Source organism: Amphiura filiformis, chromosome 14 (assembly GCF_039555335.1).
Source record: "Amphiura filiformis chromosome 14, Afil_fr2py, whole genome shotgun sequence".
Lineage (NCBI taxonomy): Eukaryota > Metazoa > Echinodermata > Ophiuroidea > Amphilepidida > Amphiuridae > Amphiura > Amphiura filiformis.
The window spans coordinates 42443564-42469614 of NC_092641.1; the positions used below are offsets into that span (position 1 = coordinate 42443564).

A 26051-nucleotide genomic window follows, 5' to 3' on the forward strand; every position below is an offset into this window, starting at 1 on the left:
ACTTTGAATGTATTATTTTCTTTATGTGCGTTTATTGATACTTAAGACCCTATCATGTATTAATAATGTCGGTTCACAGCGGTTGAAAGAGGATTGAAGTAAGAAACAAAGGCACTAAAGTGACTTTAATTTGATTAATTGCACACAAATCGCTTAAAACCGTTATTGCAGACTTGTGAAGTCCATCTTGGAGTCAGTTACGTCTTGTGGCCTTTTGTTTGAGGGCAACTACAATAGCTTTATACCAGGGTCCATCACTGTGTTGTCTAGATCATGAGACAATGAGAACATTCGTTTTTCCATGGTATTCGTAGGTAACCTTAGCGAAAACGTCAACAGTTACCTTCGAATAAATTAATTTGGACACAAATTACTCAGAAACCAGAAGGTCGGTAAACATTTAAAATGAAGCGCACATGACAGTTGACAAATCTAAGTATTTATCCCCTTCTAATCTGCTTTGAATCTGATTTTTCTTTCAAATGAGCAGACCGTCGTCTATTTCAGTACATATTTTTCAACAATTAAGCCGTATTCAGTTTTGCATGGTGGGCATGTATGTGAATTCGCAACTTTCATTGACATATGATTTGATAGCAAACATACAGGCCTTCGTTATGTACCAATATGGGCATTGGCATGAATGGCGGTGTTTCACAATTCTGTCATGATGTCAAATTGTATTCGTACGTAACATTCGGTTACCGAAATTTACCTACGAATACTTGCTTTTGTCGTTGACATCTCAGAAATATTTAAACGCAGGCTATTGAAACTTGGTAGAAATAAAGAGTGTATTACCCTTCACCTATTGCTTAACTATTGTTTACTATTCTCTCAATTTGTGGAAATGACACAGCTTTTAACATGTATTCGGAGGTAATGCATATTTTTTACCAAACCTACCTTTGTGCCATTTAGAATTTCTGGCAGCTAAACACAATAATAAAGATGTTCGAATGCAATGCATTTCAGTATTGGACATATCAAAGCTTGTATCAATTGCGCATTTATTAGTGATTTCCATTTTTAAAGATATATCTAGTGCTATGAAAAATTGTATTCGTAGGTAATGTAAAAAATACCACTCAAAAAATTATCACAAACATTTCATAATTATGTACAAATATGTGAAAAATTGAACAGGCAATCTTTGAATACACACCTTTCAGGAAATCAATTTAGATTCAATCCAATGACTTCTTTTCATAACTGATTTAGATGTTTTAAAAACACCTTAAGAAATATTTTGAAAAAATGGGTAAAAATAGCATGTTTTGGGGTCCCTGTGTCTAAATTTTTCACAGAAGGTGGTCTTATTATATATGGCGCGAAGCGTATGATCAAGGCGAATAAACACAATATAAAAACGAATGCCAATTGACTAATACTTTTAAGTTATGGCCCTGAACATGCCGTGTACACTTTTGGTTGGATTCGACCATATATACAACCGAAGTCTACTGTCTACTGGAGGCATTAACCAGTGCCGCCCCCACCCACACACATTTCACAACGGATTGACTCACAAAGGTTACAATCTGCTGACATTGGATGATTTGCATAATTTTTGCAGAGGATATTATTATGGGTATAGTAGTTCAAGGAGAACTTTAGTGAATCAAACCTTATATAGTTTTTTATTCATAATTACGAATAAAAGTAGACGTTTATTCATGCTCTATGCTCTTCGTAAACATGCTGCTGCAGTTGAGGATATGCTGGCCATTTTTCAGACCTATATCCAACCCATTTTGGAATATGCTTGTGCAGTTTGGCATCCAGCGCTTACTAAAAACCAAAGCCACCAGATCGAAAGGATTCAAAAACGCACTTGCAAAATCATCCTTGGCAATGACTGTCAGGACTACGAGTCTGCTCTTCGTGAGCTTAACATCAACAGTCTTGCCAACCGTAGGGAAGATCTGGTCGTGAAGTTTGGCCAGCAGGTCCTCAAGTCTGAAAGACACCGTCACCTACTTCCTGAGCAGAGATCTATGAAATACAATCTCCGCAACAGCAGAATTTTTCCTGAACCCTTCTGTAAAACAAACAGGTTTCAGAATTCCACCATTCCGTTCATCATCAGTAAACTCAATTTGGAAAAGTAGTGTAATCCTATGCTTCTGCTGGTATTTTACTCCTCTGCCTGTATTTCTGTTTTCGTTTTGTTTTTAAGTAAATTATTGAGTGTATATATAATGTTTATTTTTGATGTGTAAATTGTATTTTGTAAAGCCGGCGCTATTCAGCCTATATTGCCTGCCGGCTATTTGTATACCGTGAATAAATAAATAAATAAAAAAAATAAAAACATATAATGTCTTATAAGATAGGAATAAGCAATTATTGAAACAATTTTTTGACTAACGGGGGCTCCATTTTGCTCATGAATATGCATAGCCTATGACTCTGCTGTGCTGAAAAAAAAACCAGAAATTAAACAGCCAGTGTTGCTATTATAAGAAAACAAAAAATTGGATCCTGCTGTTTTGAAACTTCATTAGTGTTAAAACAGTATTTATAATAAATTGTAAAAGAAATTTTTATTAATAAAATCCAAACCTTATTTCTGTAACAATTTTGATAAAAGCAATGCTTACAATAGGTTTTGAAACAGTTTAAGGGATGTAGTATGTGAAATTTATTGCACTATCGAAAGCACGCACACATTGTCCTTTGTGCAATATTAACCAACTCAAATTCAGGTCAGTCGGGCAGCAATAACAGGGGTCATTATTCATGATAATTCCTATGAACAAGTTTGTTAATTTGTTTCCTATGATGAACAAGTTTGTTGATTTGTTTCAAACATTTTTGGGTTGTCAGTGTGATATAAACTTGAAAGCATTTGTTGTGACTTTCCGGCGTTCCACCGGGATCGTAAATGGATAAACAATCCAGAATTCGACAACTGCTATACATGCTGAGTGAATCAAGAAATGAATATGGCCTATCCAGTGAATTTTAACACTCCGATAAATGAATCTGTTTTTGTGTAAGATCCTTTCACTTTTGATAAAATATAACTGCTACTTTTTGCACAAAATAGCTGCAAATTACTGAAAAAATGGGGTTTCAATCTAGATTTTGAGTCAATTTATCACATTTTGCATTGAGAATGCTCCTGCATTTATTTATGACTGCCATATATACAGAAAAAATGTTTCCTAAATCGTTCCGTATCTAGAGAAAATCACAGGTCAAAGATCATTTGAGGTCTGTTCCAAAATTGGTCAAAATTCCTGTTTGATGCAACTGCTTCATTTTGTGTAATTGTTAACAATTGCTGGATCTTCATGAATTTTATTATGCATGTATTGTTAGAAATACAACAGGATGCAGATGTGTCAACCAAAGTAGAGAACGTGAAAGCATGCCACACTACTTGCTTGTGATTCGTAGATCTTTTTGTAATTTTGAAAGTGCAGAAGAGAATATACCACCAATTGGAGAGGATGAAGTTAAAAAATGTCTCAATGACATGAAAAGAGGTGAAGAACCAGGAGAAGATAGAGTGCTAGTCGACATTCGACAAGGATGGAGACAGCGCAGTAAAAGCAGAGCTTGCAAAGCTATTCACACTACGTATCCAGACTAACCAGACACCGGACAGTTGGAATAATAACCTTAAAATTCTCATCCACAAGAAAGGGGACATCAAAGACTTGAAGAATTACAGACCAATTAGCTTACTCTCAAACACCTACAAACTTTTCACTAAAGTTCTCACAAATCGGATCACCAACATAATTGACTTCAACCAACCCAGTGAACAGGCGAGGTTTAGGGGTGGCTATTCTACCACGAATCACCTTCATGTCATCAACCAAATTGTTGAAAAGATGGGTGAATATAGACAGCCACTGTGCCTTGAATTCATTGACTACGAAAAAGCTTTTCAAAAAAGCACTCAAACAGCAAGGCGTCCATCCTGGATACATCCAGATAATAATTACTATCTACAGCAAGGGTACTTCAACAATCCGCCTCCACTAGGAGGCCACATGTCACAGGGGAAGTTACCCAAAGGTGTCAAAATTCTCCAAAAATGCCTGAAATGTTGCAACATTTTTTAATGTTACGTAAAGTTCCCCAAAAGTGCGTGAGGTTGCTGACCTATTTGTGCTGCATTGGAAAAATTTTGACAATTCGATGGAATCCGCGCTCACTTTACGCAGCTTGCGCGGGAGTTGAAGCAATTTTGAGTAATTTTAAAAACTTTTGAGCATCTTTTCAGCAACTTTAAGCAATTTTGAGAAAATGTTAAGCAATTTTGTGAAATTTTGAATAACTTTACGCGATTGATTTTGAGAAACTTAAAAAGTAACTTTGTGCAACTTACCACAATTTCGAGGAAGTTTTAAGCAAGTTTGTGAAACTTTGAATAACTTTATACTATTTTGACAATTCTGGACCAATTTGGGCAACTTCCCATGTGACATAGGGCCTACAAGGACAGTGATAAGATATCTATCCAACGAGGGGTGCGACAAGGTGATACCATTTCACCTAAACTGTTTAATGCGGCACTTCAAGAAATTATACGTCACCTGGACTAGGAAAGTAAGGACATCAACATACCCTCGCTTTGCAGATGACATACTCATAATAACAGACAATGCTAAAGATCTAAGGGAAATTATCAATGATTTGAATCAGAAAAGTAACCAAGTGGGACTAAAGATTAACATGAAAAAGACTAACATCATGTTCAACCAGTTCGCCACAGAACAGCTGGTCATGGTAGGAAACACAGAAACAGAAAAGGTGGACCAATATGTGTACCTAGGAAAAGTAATCAACATGACTCACAATCACACGAATGAAGTAAAAAGGAGGACAAGGGCTGGTTGGTAAGATGCCATGACCTACGGAGCTGAAACATGGTCACTTACTAGGAGAATGGAGCAAAACTGAAAACTGCACAGCATAGCATGGAAAGATGTATGCTGGGTTTCACCAAAAGAGACAGGAACACAGTGGCATTGATCATGAGCCAAACAGAAGTTTAATACAGACATAATCCACACAATAAAGATGAAGAGGTGGTATTAGGATGGCCATCTTGCAAGATAAAAACAGATAATAGATGGACAAAGAATGTCACAGAATGGAGGCTGGGCTCAAGACACCAAGGTAGACAGAAAGTCAAATGGAGAGATGAGATAGCAAGTTTCATAGGGATCAGGTGGATGGCAAAAGCAAATGACAGGAATCTTTGTTGCCAACTTGGGGAGCCTTTCTCCCTGCAGTGGGCTGAATACGGCTGATGATGATGATGGCTACTACCTCAAAGTCCCCCTGACACTGGATATCAATCAATGTTAAGTCGAATTTACACACAAGTCACTGTCACTGGGTAACTGAATTTGAATAATGACATGAAACGTTCTTTTCATGCTGGGAAGATGATTATCGATTATTTCCATGCTTTACAGGAACTGGCCGTTTTGGTAAGCTATAAGCCCTCCAAATTTACCGAAGTGAAGACAATGTGTTAACTGAGCAATTGCTGTACACAACCCAACCCATACAATATTGCTGCCAGGGTTTTATTTAAAATAAATACCAACTGTTTTTGATATTAATCCCAACCATCGTCACTAAACCCTTATTTCACTTGATTTTTACAGCTCCAAAAATACGTCTTGTCGGTGGAAGTAATTCAAACGAAGGAAGAGTGCAGATCTATTACAAATACCAATACAACTACTATGTGTGTGATGATGAAAGGGGTCGCGAAGAAGCCATGGTAGTGTGTCGTCAACTTGGATTGCCTTTTACGGGTGCTGAATCACATTCGTACGTGCAGTTCGGTGATCGCTTGAGATCAAATATATATTCTGTTAACTGCAGTGAAAGTGAACATTCTTTGACCAAATGCAATGTCTATCATAACTGTTCACATCATGAAGACGCCGGGATATCGTGTCAAAATGGTAAGCGATTTGGTTGCTTAGTGTTTACTGCAACTTATGCAGCTACAAAGAAATACAATGACTGATTTCTTTATTTGTTATTATTGGAAACATTAACTAGTCCAGTTCAGTGAAGTGATTCTAGGATGAGGCTTCCTCGGATGAACGAATGGAGGTCAAAAGTCATATAGGAATATAGTCATTGTATTTTTTGTTGCTAAAATTGACCCCTGTCCATGTATCTTAGACAGGTCACAGATCAACGATCATTTCAGAACAACACAGGTCGAAGATCATTTGAGGTCTGTTCCAAAATTGGTTAAAATTCCTCTTTTTAATTTTATTATGTCAAACATACATGCATGTATTGTTAGAAAAACAACATAATGCAATCAGCCTAAATAGAGAGCGTGAAAGCATGTCACACTTGCCTGTGATTTTTGTAACTTTATACTACTACCACCGCAGAGTCCCCTTGACACTGGATATTAATCAATGTTAAGCCGAATTTACACATAAGTCACTGCCACTGAGTAATTGAATTTGAATAATGAAATGAAATGTTCTTTTCATGCTGGGAGGACCAATCCACCTAAGTAAAGAAGATAATAATCGATTATGTCCATGTTTTACAGGTTTTTTGGACTGCCCGTTTTGTTAAGCTATATAGCCCTCCAAAGTTAACGAAGTGAAGGCCATGTTCTACATATCGCTGAGCACAAAAGAGAAGCTAGAAGACTGAGAAGCATTCTGTAAAAAACGGCAAGCTGCTGGGTTTTTTATGGATCCGTCTTTTTTTCTTTTTAAAAAACATTTTTAAAGAGGTTTTTTTTGTTTTGTTTTAAAGCAGAAAAGTTAGGTAAAACAGAAAAAACACGAACAATTTAGAAAAAAAAAGGGTGGCGGCAATGTTGTACAAAAACCCAAACCATACAATTGCTGGTAGGGTTTTAGTTTTAAATAAATACCAACTGTTTTAATATTAATTATAACCATCGTCACTAAACCCTTATTTCACTTGATTTTTACAGCGCCAATACGTATTATCGATGGAAGTAACTTAAACGAAGGAAGCGTGCAGATATATTACAATGACCAATACCAGTACAATGTGTGTTATGACGAATGGGGTCGCGAGGAAGCCATGGTAGTGTGTCGTCAACTTGGATTGCCTTTTACGGGTGCTGAATCACATTCTTACGCTAGCTTTAGTGATCATTTGCGACCATATGTTGACTGCAGTGGAAGAGAACATTCTTTGACTGATTGCAATATCTATTTTCGTGGCTGTTCACACCATGAAGATGCTGGGGTATCTTGTCAACATGGTAAGCGTAGTCATAGTCTTTACTGCAACTTATGTAGCCACAGAGAAATACAATGACTGATTTCTTTATTCGTTATTATGGGAGACATTAACCAGTTCAGTTCAGTGAAGTGATTTTAGTGTGAAGCTTCCTCAGATGAACTAACGAATGGGGGTCAAAAGTCGTAAAGGAGTCAATTGGGGGTTATTGAATTTGTTGGTTATAAAGATTGCTAAAATTGTTCCCGTTTCCATTATTACCTCTGTCCATGTAACTTATATATAGTCAGGCATGTGTGTAATATATAAAGGCAAAGACAGCAATAGCAGAAGGAAGAGTAGTGGAAAAGACGACATCCCACCAGAAGTCTTAAAGAGATGTGACCTGGATGACCTGGTGCTAGGTTTTTGCAACGACGCATTGCTGTAAGAAAGAATGCCTGATCAATGGTCTATTCTAAATATAATCCCAATACCGAAGACAGGAGACCTAAGTCAAGGAGGTAACTACTGTGGCATCAGCCTATCCTCAATAGTAGCCGAAACCTTCAATAGGATGATACTCAACAGGATAAGACCTGAAGTTGATAGACTTCTGAGAAACAACCAGAATGTATTCAGAGTGGGAAGAACAACTGTCAGCCGCATACTGGCTCTTAGAAGGATAATAGAAGGAGTGAAGGCCAAAAATCTACCAGCTATAATAACATTCATTGACTTCAGAAAAGCCTTATGGATGCAATTGGAAGGACATACAAGAAAACCAGAGCCAAAGTGATCTCCCCTGATGGAGAAACTGAGCTATTTGACATCCTAGCCGGAGTTCTACAAGGTGATACTGTTACGAGTCCCACTTGACTCAAGGCCAAAATCACCTTTTTCCCGAACTCACACGAACGCACAACACAAAATACACTGTTTGTTTAAGCTAACATAATCTAAGTCTTTAATTGAAAACAGAGTATGATTGGTACATATAATAACAATATCGCCTATACAATAAAATCACACAATGACAGTTTTACTATATCAGTACTTAACCAGCTGTCTTCTTGTTGGTGATCCTAGAGTTCTTGCAATGTTCTGGACGACTGATGTATTAAATCCTTATTCACTTGTCCTGCGAAAACCAGCGAAGTCCATCGTACACTTGCATTTATAAATCCTTGCACATAAAATCCTCATACGAAAATGATGATGCTTCCTCCAATCTCCTTTGCGCTGCTATCTCCACAAATATATCTCCTTGCGCTGCTTTCTCCGCAATATATCTCTTTGCGCTGCTTTCTCCAAAAATGGTGTTTCTTTCACCAATCACTCTTTTTCCAGGGAACAGGTTTCTTAAACACAGCTCCTCTGTTTTTGACAGATGCGTGGCCTTCACAAACCCAGCGAACTCCAGCAATTTGACAGAAGAACTTTTAATCCTTTGATGAGGAAGAGCACTTTTGTGTGCTCGCTGTCTTCTTCGTTGCTGTATTAAAATTAGCTCAATTATTGGCTATATAAACTGGTTAAAATGTACTTTTTTTTTTTTATTTTTAAGACCATCACACACATGTGGAATATCTCAATCTCCCATGGCATTCTGTAAAGTCCCAACAAAAGTCTCCAGCTTTTTATATCAGTACTCATGCAAAAACCCATCATCTATTAATAAACCATTACTTCAATCACATTTTCACAACATTGCTGCAATCTTGGGATTTCCCAATATTAATAATACACATTCACCTTTCACATTACATCACTTCCTGGGGGGTTTTCCTGATGGTGCAATAATGAACTGGGGCTTTCCAAGTTCCAAACATAGCTCTGACTTTGTTTACAATAATTTGGGGAATTCCAAAATGACTTTCCACACCATTATCTTGCACGTACAAGGTGCTTTCCCATCTCATGTCATACTTTCAGCTTGTAAACAAAGTTAAATAATTAAATTAAATTAAATTACTCAGGGCACATCACATCCTCCCCCTTAAAAGAAGAAAGTTCGAATGTAATGAAAACTTTCTTAAATGTTTTCTTCTTTTACATCAACTTCAACGTATTATCAACTTTGAGTATTTAACTCATCATATACACAGTGACTACTTGTCACACACAACTTCCCTTTTAAAGGAAATTTTTGTTTGTCAGGTTTTATGCAATTCTGGACAGGGCATCAGCCATTACATTGTCTTTTCCCTTAATATGTTTGATGTCCAGATTGTACTCTTGCAAGGTCAAACTCCACCTCACCAGTCTTTGGTTTTTGTTCTTCATCCTGTTGATGAAGGTGAGGGGATTGTGATCTGTGAAAACAAGCACAGGGTATACTGTGGTACCCAAATACACATCAAAATGTAGCAATGCTAAAAGCAATGCTAGACACTCCTTCTCAATTGTGGAGTAATTTCTCTGGTGCTTGTTGAATTTCCTTGAAAAGTAACAAATGGGGTGATCTATTTGATCTTCACCCTCTTGCATCACAACACCTCCACAGCCTATGTCACTGGCATCAACAGTCAACTTGAACTGCTTCTGAAAATCAGGTGCAGTAAGTACTGGTGAACTCATGAGTATTGATTTGACTTTGTGAAAAGCATTTTCACACTGCTCTGACCACATGAATTTTGCATCTTTCTTCAACAAATCAGTCAAAGGACTTGCTATCTCTGAAAAGTTTGGACAGAACTTTCTATAATAGCCAACCATTCCTAGAAATCTCATGAGTGCCTTCTTGTTTACAGGTGTGGGTATTGCTCAATTGCTTCAACTTTGGCTTTGATAGGCTTCACCTGACCTTGACCTACAACATATCCCAAGTATGTGACTGTGGCATGGCAAAACTCACTTTTTACCAGATTGACTGTCAACTGTACTTCAGACAGCTTCTTAAACAATTGATGGAGTTGTTCCATGTGTTGTTCCCAAGTTTGACTGTAAACAATCAAATCATCTACATACGCTTCACATCCCTCTATGTCTGCCACAATTTGGTTCACCATTCTCTGAAATGTTGCTGGTGCATTTTTCAAACCGAATGGCATAACTTTGTACTGGTAAAGACCAAATGGTGTACAAAAAGCAGAAATCTCTTTGGCACGGTCTGTGAGTGGAACCTGCCAGTACCCTTTCAAAAGATCAAATTTGCTAACAAATTTTGCATTCCCAATTTTGTCTATGCAATCATCAATTCTTGGAATTGGGTACGAGTCTGTCTTTGAATGAACATTTGCAGCTCTCATGTCTGCGACCAATCGGTATGAACCATCAGGCTTGGGAACAAGTATACACGGTGAACTCCATTCACTACTACTTGGTTCTATGATATCATTGTCTAGCATGTAATTGATCTCATTTTTGAGATGTTCCATTTTCAATGGATTGACTCTGTAAGGATGCTGCTTGATTGGTTTTGTATCACCAACATCTACGTCATGAAATGCAGCATTTGTTCTACTTGGCGTATCAGGAAATATATTGTCAAATTTGTGAATCAAATTTGCAATTTGAATTTGTTGATCTTGAGAAAGATGGCCTAACTTTGAGTCCAAATTAGTGAGCACATCAGAATTGTTCAATTTTACATTATACTCTTTGTGCTCCAGCTCTTTATCCTGGTCAAATGTGACATCAGAATTATCATCTTTACTCTTGTCTACATTGGCGATTTTGTCTACATCGGCATATTTGTCTACATTATCAGCATGTTTTACTGTACACACAGGTTTTGGAATGCCACTGTCACTTCTTTCAAGATACTCTTTGAGCATATTTATGTGGCATAACTGCCTGCTCTTGCGTCTACCAGGAGTCTTGATAATATAATCTACTTCACCCACTTTTGACTCTACCTCACATGGACCATGATATCTGGCTTGTAATGGGTGTCCTGGAATTGGAAACAGTACTAGAACTTTGTCACCTGGTTTGAACACTCTCTCTTTGGCATGTTTATCATACCATTGTTTCATTTTGGCCTGACCCTGTTTCAAGTTTTCCTTGGCGATATCAGTTGCTCTGCTAAGCCTATGCTTAAAATTGGAGACATAATCCAACAAATTGATATCTGATTTTTCATTGAGCCACTTTTCTTTCAACAACTTTAAGGGCCCGCGCACTGTGTGTCCAAACACTAACTCAAAAGGACTAAATCCTAAAGTTTCCTGAACAGCTTCCCTAGCAGCAAACAACAACAAGTGTACTCCCTCATCCCAGTCCCTCTGAAATTCCAAACAGTATGTCCTGATCATGTTTTTCAATGTTTGGTGAAACCTTTCTAGTGCACCTTGTGATTCTGGATGGTAAGCACTTGAGGTATACTGTTCTATACCTAATTGATACATGACCTGCTGAAATACTCCAGAAGTAAAGTTTGATCCTTGATCAGACTGTATGGACTTGGGGAGCCCCACAAATGTGAAGAACTTAGTTAAAGCTTTCACTATAGTCACTGCTTTAATATTTCTCAAGGGTATGGCTTCAGGAAAGCGTGTTGACGCGCACATAATTGTCAGAAGGTATTGATTACCTGACTTAGTCTTTGGTAGGGGGCCTACACAATCAATAATAACCCTACTAAATGGTTCATCAAAGGCTGGAATTGGCTTTAATGGAGCAGGAGGTATTTTCTGATTGGGCTTCCCTACTACTTGGCATATGTGACATGTTTTGCAATATTCAGAAACATCTTTTCTGAGAGTGGGCCACCAGAAATGTCTCAGAATTCTTTCATGAGTTTTCTTAACACCCAAATGCCCTGCCATGGGACTATCATGTGCTATGTTAATAACTTCAGTGTGGTAGACTTTTGGTACCACAATTTGGTGCACTACCTTCCACTCTTCATCGGCAGGTACATCAGGCGAGCGCCACTTTCTCATTAGCACATCATCTTGTTTGTAAAAACAGACAGAATTTTGTTCTGCTTCTTCTAGGGTCAATGCCCTTTGATTGATCTCTTTGAGTTCTGGGTCATTTTGTTGCTCCAGAATCAGCTTGTCATGACTTAATGGGTCTTTCATGGTTTCCCCAATTTGTTCATGCTCAGAGGCTGTGTCATTTTCAGGGGTATTTTTATCCCCAGGAGAAGGAAGTTGATCTTCTTTCTCATTCAACTTTGACACAAATGTGTCTTCCAAATTGTAGCCTAAGTCATCAATTTGGTTGTCCTCAATTGTTTCTAATGAGGCTCTCTTACTCATTGCCCGTGTCACTGCACATGCAGGAAATATCCCCTCTTCCTCACTATTATCATCCTGTAAACAGGGCTTATCTGTGACTATTGGGTCAGGAAAAACCTTCCCCCCTGCCAGATCATTTCCTAGCAACATGGACACTCCCTTGACTGGCAATTCATATCTAACTCCTATGGTTACAGGACCAGAAACCAAGTCAGATGTCAAGTTAATTTTGTGGAGAGGTACACTAATTATTTCCATCCCAATACCCTGGATCAAAGCATTACCTGCTGAACTATCCTCATTAAAGGGCAAAGTTCCTTCCAGAATCATAGACCGTGCACAACACGTATCTCGCACAATCTTGATGGGCTTTGGACTACCATTATCACCAAGTGATACTACTCCCTCTAACACAAATGGTTCAAATTCTTCACACACCTTGTCTGTCTCACCTCCCTTTTGTGGGAATTCTTGTTTCTTGATTTGACTGACTTTTTTCTTTGACTCAAGTGACACTGCACATCCCACAGTATTACTAGCAGTTTGCTGCTGTTTTTGTGCGTCTTGTCTGCCTTTTAAGAAATAACACTGGGTCATCGTATGCCCTGGTCTCTTACAATGAGTACAAGTTACTTTGGCTTTAAATTCAGTCCCAAATTTTGCTCTGTTACCTGAACTCCCTGGGGTCCCTCTACCACCAGCACTATGCTGTGAATTAGACTGAGGTTTCACTTCTTGTGTACCACCCTGATTTGCTCTAGGTTGATTATGGCTGAACCTGTTTGAATAACTTCTGTTATGACTAAATCTACTCGCATTCAATTTGTGAGTTAAACCATAGTCGTCCGCCATTGTCGCCGCCTCATTTAGCGTCTTAATTTTGCTAGCGCTTTCATCCAAATGGGTTTTAATGTCAACGTGGACACATTTCTTGAACTCTTCTATAAGAACCAATTGCTTAAGTTGGCCGAAATCATCTTTGACTTCTTTTGACCCAAGCCACCTGTCAAACATTTGTTCTTTTACTCTAGCAAATTCTACATGGGTTTGATCTGCTTGCTTTCTTGAATCTCTGAACTTTTGTCTGTATGCTTCAGGCACCAGCTCATAGGCCTTGAGAACTGCCTGTTTGACTTCTTCATAATTATTACACTTCTCTATTGGTAGAGCTGAGTAAGTTTCCCTGGCCTTCCCCACAAAACTACTTTGCAAAAGTAGGGTCCAATGCTCTGGAGGCCATTTCAAATTTGTAGCCACCTTTTCAAAATGTTGAAAGTACTCGTCAACTTCTTTCTCTTTGAATTTAGGCACAAGCTTTACATACTTTGTAACATCAAACCCTGACTTTGACTTTGAGGAGAAACTTGATGAGTATTTGTCACCTAGTTTTGCTAACTTCTCTTGTTCAAACTCAATTTCTTTTTCTTTCAAATGTGCTTCCATTTGAATCTTAGCTAGTTTTTCCTTTTCTTCCATATCCAATTTTTGTTTTTCAAGTTCTAATTTTGCTACCTTTTCCTTTTCTTCTGTTTCTAATTTGTGGTGCTCAAGCGCCATCTTTTCTTGGCGTGCTTTTTCTTCCATTTCTAGTTTCTTGTTTTCCATGTCTAGTCTTTCTTGTCTTTCTTTATTTTCCATATCTAATCTTTCTTGTTTTTCTTTATTTTGCATATCTAGCTTTTGCATGTCCAACTGCAATTGCATTTTCATTTTTTCCATTTCCACCTGAACTTCTAGTTCTTTCAACTTAACTGCATCCCCGATTTCAGTTTTGACCTCTTTTCTCTTGTCCAAAATGGATTCATCAAAATACTCTTCATCAACCAAAACTTCGATCAAGGCATTTTTGATTATTTGTTTTCTGTTGGCTTGCTTTACATCCAATTCATAGTATTTTGCAAATGCTAATAAATCAGGTTTCTTCAACTTATCAAACTTCTCCCAATCTATAGTTTCAAGAAACTCTTCTGCTTTTAACTCTGCCATACTGTACTTTCACTTTTAAGACTCAGTAAATTAATGTCAACTTTTTTTTTTACAGTGTATTTTCCCGGACGAGCCCCCAATTTTGTTACGAGTCTCACTTGACTCAAGGCCAAAATCACCTTTTTCCCGAACTCACACGAACGCACAACACAAAATACACTGTTTGTTTAAGCTAACATAATCTAAGTCTTTAATTGAAAACAGAGTATGATTGGTACATATAATAACAATATCGCCTATACAATAAAATCACACAATGACAGTTTTACTATATCAGTACTTAACCAGCTGTCTTCTTGTTGGTGATCCTAGAGTTCTTGCAATGTTCTGGACGACTGATGTATTAAATCCTTATTCACTTGTCCTGCGAAAACCAGCGAAGTCCATCGTACACTTGCATTTATAAATCCTTGCACATAAAATCCTCATACGAAAATGATGATGCTTCCTCCAATCTCCTTTGCGCTGCTATCTCCACAAATATATCTCCTTGCGCTGCTTTCTCCGCAATATATCTCTTTGCGCTGCTTTCTCAAAAATGGTGTTTCTTTCACCAATCACTCTTTTTCCAGGGAACAGGTTTCTTAAACACAGCTCCTCTGTTTTTTGACAGATGCGTGGCCTTCACAAACCCAGCGAACTCCAGCAATTTGACAGAAGAACTTTTAATCCTTTGATGAGGAAGAGCACTTTTGTGTGCTCGCTGTCTTCTTCGTTGCTGTATTAAAATTAGCTCAATTATTGGCTATATAAACTGGTTAAAATGTACTTCTTTTTTGAAGCACGAAGACCATCACACACATGTGGAATATCTCAATCTCCCATGGCATTCTGTAAAGTCCCAACAAAAGTCTCCAGCTTTTTATATCAGTACTCATGCAAATAACCCATCATCTATTAATAAACCATTACTTCAATCACATTTTCACAACATTGCTGCAATCTTGGGATTTCCCAATATTAATAATACACATTCACCTTTCACATTACATCACTTCCTGGGGGGTTTTCCTGATGGTGCAATAATGAACTGGGGCTTTCCAAGTTCCAAACATAGCTCTGACTTTGTTTACAATAATTTGGGGAATTCCAAAATGACTTTCCACACCATTATCTTGCACGTACAAGGGGCTTTCCCATCTCATGACATACTTTCAGCTTGTAAACAAAGTTAAATAATTAAATTAAATTAAATTACTCAGGGCACATCACAATACCTTTGCTTCCTATCTGTTTGTGATAGTGCTCGACTATGCTTTGAGAATGGCTATAGATGGCAAGGAAGAAGCACTTGGATTCCACCTAGAAAGGAGAAAGAGCAGACGAGTTGGGCCAGAAGTGATAACCGACCTGGACTTTGCGGATGACATCGCCCTCCTGTCAGAGGAAATTAAACAAGCTCAGGAACTGCTGCAAAGGGTCGAAACATAAGACGGAAGAGTCGGCTTAAAGATGAATGCCACCAAGACAAAGTTTATGTCTTTTAACCAAGATCAGCAGGTTAACATCAGCACAAATAATGGCACAAAGCTAGATGAAGTGAAAGACTTCAAGTATCTCGGAGCATGGATGGCTAGCACAGAGCACGATGTAAAAACACGTAAGGCAGCAGCAAGATCTGGAAGTCTGCTCTACCAAAGAAATTAAAACTGCGGGTTTTCAGTGCAACAGTGGAGTCTGTGTTCACATATGGATGCGAAGCCTGGACCATAACTCCAAACTATCTAAAGAGCTGGACGGCTGTTACACTCGAATGCTTAGGGCAGTGTACAACATCTATTGGAAGCAGCATATAAACAACAAAGAGCTGTATGGAGACCTTCCAAGACTCTTGGAGAAGATTAGAGAAAGGAAGACACGCTTCGCTGGACACTGCTTCAGGAGTAAGTGCGAACCTGTCGCCAATCATGTCTTATTTTGTCTTAAATATATGGCTTTCAGCTGAATTACTATGTTAGCACATCTATGACAATGACAATGGTACCAAAATCTGAATTTTGATGATTGTTACGATACGATCGTCCAAATGAGCAAATCACTGAATGGGCCTTTAAAACCTGGTACCTTTAAATCCGTAATGGCTCCGGAACCGAGGCAAATCCAGCATATTTCCTTTAATCACTGCGTTGTCTTTTTTAAAGTCATTTCTTGTCTACTTTTATACTATGATCACTGTTGAGCCGAATTTACATATAGTCACTGCCGTTGAGTTATTGAATTTGAATAATGAAATGAAACGTTCTTTTTGTGTTGGAAAGACCAATCCACCTAAATAAAGAAGACAGTAATCGATTTCCATGTTTTACAGCGTTTTTTTTAACTGCCGCTCATGTTTTACAGCGTTTTTTGTTAAAGTAAAGCTATAATAGCCCTCCAAAGTTAACGAAGTGAAGTCCATGTTCTACATATCACTGAGCATCAAAAGAGAAGCTAGAAGACTGAGAAGCATTCTGTGAAAAACCGGCAGGCAGCTGGGTTTTTTTATGGATCCCTGTTTTCTTTCTTTTTTAAAAAACCTTTTTAAAGAGGGTTTTTGTTGTTTTAAAGCAGAAAAATTCTATGAAAAAAACTAAAATAAGTTATGTAAAAACAGAAAGAAAACCATGAATAGATTACCCCAAAAAAAGGGGGCAACCCAACCCCTACATATTGCTTGCAGAGTTTTAATTTTAAATAAATACCAACTGTTTTAATATTAATCCCAACCATCGTCACTAAACCCTTATTTCACTTGATTTTTTTTACAGCGCCAATACGTCTTGTCGATGGAAGTAATTCAAACGAAGGAAGGGTGCTGGTATATTACAATGGCCAATACAACTATGTGTGTGATGATGAATGGGGTCACGAAGAAGCCATGGTAGTGTGTCGTCAACTTGGATTACCTTTTACGGGTGCTGAAGCACATTCCTACGTTCAGTTTGGTGATCGCTTGAGACCATATATATATTCTGTTAACTGCAGTGGAAATGAACATTCTTTGATCAAATGCAATGTCTATAGGTATAAATGTTCACATCATGAAGATGCTGGGGTATCTTGTCAAAATGGTAAGCGATTTGGTTGCTTAGTCTTTACTGCAACTTACGTAGCTACAAAGAAATACAATGACTGATTTCTTTATTTGTTATTATTGGAGACATTAACCAGTCCAGTTCAGAAAAATGATTCTACGATGAGGCTCTCTCTGATGAACTAACGAATGGGGGTCAAAATTCATAACGGAATCAATTGGGGTCATTGTAGTTTTTGTTGCTAAAATTGTTCTCGTTTCCAATACCTCTGTCCATGTAACTTCAACAGGCATGTGTATAATTATGTAAGCTATGTTGTAGGTTAACTATCATAAGTCAAAGATCATTTGAGAACATCACATGTCAAAGATCATTTGAGGCCTGTTCCAAAATTGGTCAAAGTGCCTCTTTTTGATGAAACTACATCATTATGTGTAATTGTTAACAATTGTGGGATCTTCATGAATTTGTATTATGTCAAGCATACATTCTTGTATTGTTAGAAAAACAACATGATGCAAATGTATCAGCCAAATTAGAGAAAGTGAAAATATGTGACACAACTTGCTTGTAATTTGTAGATTTTGTTGTAATTTTATACTATAACCCCAGAGTCCCCCTGACACTGGATATTAATCAATGTTAAGCCGAATTTACACACAAGTAATTGAATTTGAAAGAAAGTGAAACGTTCATTTCATGTTGGTATGATCAATCCACCTAAATATAAAAGATAATAATCGATTATTTCCATGCTTTACAAGTTTTTTTGGAACTGCCCGTTTTGTTAAGCATTCTGTAAAAATCCGACAAGTTCTTCTTCTTCTTTTTAAGATATGGTTTTTTGTTGTTTGAAAGCAGAAAAGTTCTGTAAAAAAATATAAGTGATGTAAAAACAGAAAAAAACATGAACAGTTGAAAAGGGGGGAGGGGCAATTGCTATAAAAACAAACCAAACCCATATAATTGTTGGCAGGGTTTTAATTTTGAATAAATACCAACTGTTTTAATATTAATTACAACAATCGTCACTTCACCCTTATTTCAATTGATTTTTACAGCGCCATTACGTCTTGTCGGTGGAAGTAATTCAAACGAAGGAAGCGTGCAGATCTACTACAATGACCAATACAACTATGTGTGTAATGACGAATGGGGTCTCGAAGAAGCCATGGTAGTGTGTCGTCAACTTGGGTTGCCTTTTACGGGTGCTGAAGCACATTCGTACATTCAGTTTGGTGATCGGTTGAGATCAAATATATATTCTGTTAACTGCAGTGGAAATGAACATTCTTTGACCAATTGCAATGTCTATCATGACTGTTCACATCATGAAGATGCTGGGGTATCTTGTCAAAATGGTAAGCGATTGCTACTAAGAAATACTTTGCATGTTTCTTTTTTTTGAACAGCCTGTTTTGTTAAGCTATATAGCCCTCCAAAGTTAACGATGTGAAGGTCATGTTCGACATATCACTGAATATCAAAAGAGAAGCTAGAAGACTGAGAAGCATGCTGTACTTTTTTGTACTTGTACTAAAGATGTTTTTTGTTGTTTTAAAGCAGAAAAGTTCTTTTAAAAACAAATATAAATGACGTAAGAATTTGTTTGATCTTTTCAAGCAGAAAAAAATCTGTGAAAAAACAACCAACCAAATATAAGTGATGCAAAAACCCCAGACAAAACAAACAAAAACAAAACAAAACAAAAAACCCGACCCCCCAAAAAAACCCAATAAAATTAAAAAAAAAAACCCATGAACAGTTAGAAAAAAATGCGGGGGGGGGGGCAATTACTGTAAGAAAACCCAACGAATATAATTGCTGGCAGGGTTTTAATTTTAAATGAATACCAACTTTTTTTATTATTAATTACAACAATCGTCATTTCAACCTCATTTCACTTGATTTTTACAGCGCCATTACGTCTTGTCGGTGGACGTAACTCAAACGAAGGAAGCGTGCAGATATATTACAATGACCAGTATAACTATGTGTGTAATGACGAATGGGGTCTCGAAGAAGCCACGGTAGTGTGTCGTCAACTTGGATTGCCTTTTACGGGTGCTGTAGGACATTCTTACGCTCGCATTGCTGATCGCTGGGGACGATATATGGATGTTGCTGTTAACTGCAGCGGAAATGAACATTCTTTGAACACATGCAATGTCTATAGCTATCGTGACTGTTCACATCATGAAGATGCTGGGGTATCTTGTCAAAATAAACACAAAACGTTTTGGACATCATACGTAAAAGGTTAGTAAAGGTTGTCAGATGTCGGGTTATATAAAGGGGTATATAAAGGGTATAAAACGATTTCATAACATTCAAAAACATTTTAATAACTTACTGCAAATATTCTAACATGGATGAAGCAACCTCTTCAACATAAAGTCTACACCTACAAGGCTTTATCCATGTCCAAGTACATATGACGTTTTTCCCGCCCAGTGATGACTAGGTGCACATTCTAACACAATGCAGGTGGAAAATTAGCTTTAATAATTGGAGCGATTTTAAGAGTAAGTCAGAGATATCAACTTATTGCCTATAGAAATTTTCATGGGGAAATTTCACTTCGTTCTTGGTGTTTTAAACAGATTGTCTGCAACCCTTAGAGACTGGACCATGCATTGCGTCATTTCATCGTTGGGGTTACGACTCGCAGCAAGGAATGTGTGTCCATTTCGTATATGGAGGGTGTAAAGGAAATCTAAATAACTTTGATAGCCAAGTTGAATGTCAAAGAATATGTAACGCCAGTGAAGGTGAGTTCTATTTTTCTTACAGCGAATCTGATTGGTTAATTACGTGATACATTCATCTGAATGACCAATCAAAATACAGTTTCTGGATATTTAGGCTCAATCGTCTTGAGCATGCAAGTACCTTTGCAGCTCTAGTGATTGTATTTCATCATATTTTTTCAAATGTAGTCATATTGAGTTGTGTCATATTGAGTAAACGGCGTGTGCATTTAGGGAATAACCTATTTTTTGTTGAGCGCATTATGTTAAACTTTTGTCAGAGAAGAACGGCACTTGTTTATATTTTGAGAGCGTGCAGAGCTTAAACACGGAAGTGGGGTTCTGATTAGCTTAATCAATCGTCTGACAATCATAGGAACAGACCGACAATCTGATTGGCCGATTGTGCGTCAAATTATTGGTCGGCGCAGATCGACGCCCTTGAAGTGAATACAAAGCTCCGCGTATGTCGCTCATCAACAGGGTGCTCGCGTCAATATGAGCAAGGGATTGTCGTTTTTCTCTGAAACCCAGTGTAACCGATATCTGTATATAAGTTGAAAGTAAAATGAAGTTCCATAACATTCTAAGACTGTAAACATGAGTTTTAGGGATTTTAGTGGATTTTGGGGCTTTTGGCCCCCATCTTGGATTTAAGGATTTTATTTCTTTCACCCAAAGTAATATACATGCCAAGTATGGTTCTGGTAGGAAAAAAACAGTAGTTATTTCCTGGGATGGACCTGCCTATAAGACTTGGCACAGGTCTAAGCATGCAAAAATCTTGAGTGTATGCTTAGAATTAGCTCATAATTGTACTATTTTATGTTATTTTTGTCAATTGGTTATGAAAAAGATTAGAAAATGTCTTTGTACAAGTCCTTGTCACATCATACAAAGAATGCCTAAAACGCACGTTTTTGGCCTTTATTTCCAAAAATTTACCTAATATTAAAATGTTACTTTCATTGCCAGTTGGACTCACTAAAGAATTAGGCTTTAGCTATATTTTATTTTTGAAAACTGGACAATTTTGGCTAATTCTAATTTGGTATAGTAATTTGCTACATTTGGGAGCCCTGGTGTATTATAAGCCCTGTCCCTATTATATAATTGCAAAATTTACATTTTGTTTTGTATTGGGATATACCAGTTGATATCCACACCCTCTCCTATGGATGACATTACCTTAATCTCCCGCAAAGGGAGTATAGATTTCAAATGGAGTCACCCATTCAGGTAACTTAATTTAAATTCACACCCCGTGTGTGGAGGTTCAGGTCATGTCTTCCATAGGGGGTGAATGGATTCAAACTTGAATGGCCCGTTTTGATTTGTACATTCCAGGTGGTTATTATAATACCGTACTACACTTATATGGGATATATGGCATATTGATCGTAACAGCTCTCGGTGCGTTCTTATGTGCCTTGGCCATATGCCTATATTGTTTCAAATGCCGTTGGTATCGATCCCAATCTGAATGGTGGCCACCTCTGATGAACAGGATCTTATGCTGGCGTATTCCAAGACAACACAATGCAGTGACTGGTAACGAACCCTGGGCTCCTAGAGCGGGATTGGACCAAGAAGCAGAGATCAGCCTGAACGTAACACTTGAAGTGAATAGAAGATCATTTCTATCCCCCATGAATGGACCACCATCTTATACCAATGTTGTAAACAACCCTGTAGATTATCCATTATATAGCAGCACTATGGAAATGTGTATTGAGGGAGAAGAAGTGCCTCCACCATCTTATAGACATGTAATTGAGAGATATCCGGAGATTAGGCAGGAGTGTTTGAGCCGTACTGACACTACGACTGTGTAGTGTGTCCGGGATGGGTCAGTGGGGGGGGGGTGATTGGGCACCTCATAAATTTTGGTAGGTAGGCTGTATGCTCCCCCTGAATTTGAGGTTATGGGTCTTTGGGAAATGACGGCGTACCAGGAAAGTGGGCTTTTGGAACTGCAAACAAGTAAAAAGGGGGATTTTGAAGCTGCGAACATTCAAAATCAAGGGTTTTTCTTGACTTTCTGGTTGAAAATCGCCTGAAAAAAACAACAACCCAGAAAAGTGAGGAGTGAGCAATTTACGGGTCTTTTAGAGCTGAAATTTGCAATACCAAGGGTGTTTCGGAGCATTATAAAATCTATTTCCTAAAATGCTGTCTTGCTGTCACATGAAAATGTTACAGCTGATATTAAAATGAAACTTGAAGTACGGGGTTGAAGCATTTAGAACCATTCCTGTTCTAATCATATGAAGATAGAAAACAAATTAGAAATCTCCTTTTGCTTGTGTAACAGTCTTAGAGGTGCTTCCCAGCAAACAAAAAACATTTTACTGAAAAGGTTTCGGGTAACTAGTATGTAAAGGGTATAAAAACATTTTATTAACATTCAGAAAACATTTTTGAAAACTTAATGCAAAACATTCTGACATAATGTTATTGAGTGTTAAAAACGTATGTGCAATAACATTTTACAAAATATTAAAAATGTTCTTACAGTGTTTTATTTTATAACACGTTTTAAAAATGCTTTCACGACCTTTATATTACCCGAAATTTGAATTTTGTATTCACACGTTTTCAACGAATTTTTGTAAGAAATTTATAACGTCTTCTTTTTAATGTGTGTTTGCTTGGTTTGCACCTGTTCGCTCTAGCCATTTATGCAATTTTTTGATATGTTTCCCTCCCTCACGGTTGTTTGATATGATCATTTATTATTTTTTTCTAACAAAAAATGTTCCATAATGTTCTATCACACTAATAAACTCTCTATACACATATATTTTTTTAGTAATTTTTAACATAGATTTTTGTTTCTATTTCAAATTATTTATCTTTTTCTGCATTTTTGTGGTCATTTTTATTCTATAAACTATATAATTATTTGTGTGCAAATTGAGGGCGCTATTTATTTCAAATTCAAATTAGCCAAATAATATGAGTTATACCTTACATTTTATGATAAAAAGTTTTTTGAAAATTCCCTTGTCATTTGTTAGCCTTTTTGCTGATGTTCTAGTCCCATTATACAAGTGTCTACCCCTTGTAAAGATGCAAACAATATTTCAGATAAATAGCGCCATCATTGTTCAACTTTTCTTTAAAATGACGCCCTTTGAATTTTCTTAATGTGTAATATGTAACCATGTAATAAGTAAATAAATAAAATGATACGAGGGTTATTCATAAAGTTCTACCTCCATCATCACTATCTGTTATCTTACGTGCCAGTATATTGAAATTACCAATGATTACACTCATACCTCTTGGCTACAAAATAAAAGGTATTTGATGAATTTTGATTGTTGTATGTGTTGGTTGAAGTGAATGCAGGTTTTGTTCGTCGGGAACGGTCTGAAAAGAAAGGCGAATTGTAATTAAAAAGGTGGCCAATATCTTTGAGGAAATCATGACAGATATATTTCTGAAAATAATTAGTGAGGTTTATCTAATGTACAAAAGAATGAATGTAGATTTCTTGACTTTAAATATTTATGGGACATTGAAATGTAAATATTAATTCCCAGTTGCATTTGTGCATAATAGAGGATTTGTGTTTGACCTGTTTTGCTCCAAGTAGTTTTAAGTGGTGTATAAAGTAACTGTCGTACACATTTTTGTAAATTTAAATCACATTGGAATATCTCATTATTATTATGCGTTGTTTTTTGATATATTTTCTTTTTCGTTTGTTTATTGTACAATATAATATATTTTTCAGTACTTATAGAACATTTTGTGCATATAATATAAGAAAAGACTATTTTGTAGAGGACTTTCTGTTGCATAATGTACACATTTTTGTAAAAAATAAAACAAAATATCAAATATAAATGTTATAATTTTGGACTTTTCTCTTGATCAGTGGTACACACCTTATGGCCAGTATACAACTTATGGTTAGCCACAGTGGAGGTACTGAAGTTTGGATTTGGGAGGGATGAGCCTCAGAAAATCAAAGTGGATCCATGTATGTATACCATTTTACAAAAACAATGACATATTTTTATACCTGAGGCTCATGTTTTTGGCCATATTTAACACAATGTCGCGAATTTTAACAAAATTTCAACAACAACAAAAATAAGATAGAATTCGCGCTTTAGTTCAGCCAACTGATTCAATCCGTCCTGCTGATATTAATGAGATTGAGCATTGAAAATGCATCAATTATATATATAGGGCTCTTATTATTATTATTATTATTTTCAAAATATTGCTGTGCAGCCCTTATTTTGTTTATATTATGGTGTGTTTTTTTTACCATTCCATTTAAAATCCATAGTATACCCAGCTTTATTTGTATTTCATACACCCTCTGAGAAAGATTCAACTTGAATTTTCCACTGAGAGGGTGAGTTTCAAATGGAGCTGCTAATGTGTTCAATCCATTTGAAATTCATACTCCCTCTGGGGAAGACATGTCCAAAATCTTCCACATGGGTAGTGTGGATTTTAAATGGAATAGCCCATTGGGTATTTTGAAGAGTTGTGGTAAGAGTGGAAACCAAAACTGTCCTGCACTGGCTGAGTAAATTAGTCCCCCATCAATATACCGATATCAACAGTAGACAGGTACTTCATCAATACCACTATCAGCAGCAGATAGCTGCTTTCATCAACACCAATATCAGCAGTAAGACTGCACAAAATATAACTTAGCTGTTATAAATACGCCTTTAGCGTCAGAACTTATTGTGCTCACAATATTTTAACATAAAAAGAAGGATGATTCATTTACGCCCATTTTGGCACCCAATTTGTCCAAATTCTTTCAATATTAACAACACAGCGGTGTATTTTTTAAAAAGAGAAACACCCGAATTTAAAAGTTGCAGCTATTTGTATTAATTTGAAGTCAGCGCGAAGGTAATGGAGGGATTTACGTGCCACAGTGCTTGCCTACAACCATGACAACCATTGATGTTGTAAACTGCCACTATTAAATTCGGGCATATTTCTTCAAATTGTGTTGTTATTATTGAACGACATTTGACAAATGGGCATCAAAATACCCATAAATACTTCTTTAAATGCAGAAATATTGTGGAAACAATTATTATCTCTGACGTAATATAGGCGTATTTATAACAGCTGCGTTACTTTTTGTGCAGAATTTTTTCGTCAATATCAGCTCTAGATAAGTACTTCATCGACATCGCTACCAACAGTAGACAGTTACTTCATGAATTCCGCTATCAGCAGTAGGTAACTACTATATCAATACCACTATCAGCAATAGATAATTACCACAGCAATACTGCTATCGACAGCAGATAGCTACTTCATTAATACCAGTAGATAGCCACTTTATCAATACCGTTATCAGCAGTAAATATAGCTGCTTCATCAATAGCGCTATCAGGAGTAGATAGGTACTTTATCAATACTGCTATCAGCAATAGATAAGTAATTCATTAATACCTCTATGGCATTATGAACCCAGTTAACGTTTTTGACATCATTCGCAAAAGGGTAGAAAAAGGATGTCAGAAAACGTTTAAATTACGGGTTATATAAATAATATAAAACGTTTTCGTAATATTATAAAAGTGTTGACAAAATATTCGGCAAAAATGTTGGCAAAAGGTAATTTACAATAACATTTTAAAAACATTTAAAAAATATTTGTTTTAAAATGTTTTCATGGCCTTTATATAACCCGACATTTAATGTTATTAAAACGTTTTTACAAAAACTCAAACCCAAAATATACCTTTCGTAAAACAAAACAAAACAAAAAATTCTTAAAACGTTATATAACGGTTTTATTCAAAACGTGTTAATAACATTTAAATGTCGGGTTATATAAAGGTCATAAAAACGTTTCTAAACGTTATATAAAAAAACACGTCAAAATGTTATTGTTAAATATTTTGGGCAAA

General features: G+C 36.8%; 1 protein-coding gene across 1 annotated transcript in view; it reads left to right on the forward strand.

Moving 5' to 3' along the window:
- LOC140170127 (scavenger receptor cysteine-rich domain-containing protein DMBT1-like) overlaps positions 1-21983 on the forward strand; it is a 38230-nt gene extending 16247 nt beyond the window's left edge. The window contains exons 5-11 of the mRNA XM_072193452.1: positions 5637-5942; positions 6953-7249; positions 17129-17431; positions 18457-18756; positions 19313-19654; positions 19999-20166; positions 21493-21983. Of these exons, the coding sequence (XP_072049553.1) occupies positions 5637-5942; positions 6953-7249; positions 17129-17431; positions 18457-18756; positions 19313-19654; positions 19999-20166; positions 21493-21980 (2204 nt within the window). The 3' untranslated portion in view covers positions 21981-21983. The remainder of the gene's footprint in view (positions 1-5636; positions 5943-6952; positions 7250-17128; positions 17432-18456; positions 18757-19312; positions 19655-19998; positions 20167-21492) is intronic.
- The last annotated feature ends 4068 nt before the right edge of the window (positions 21984-26051 follow it).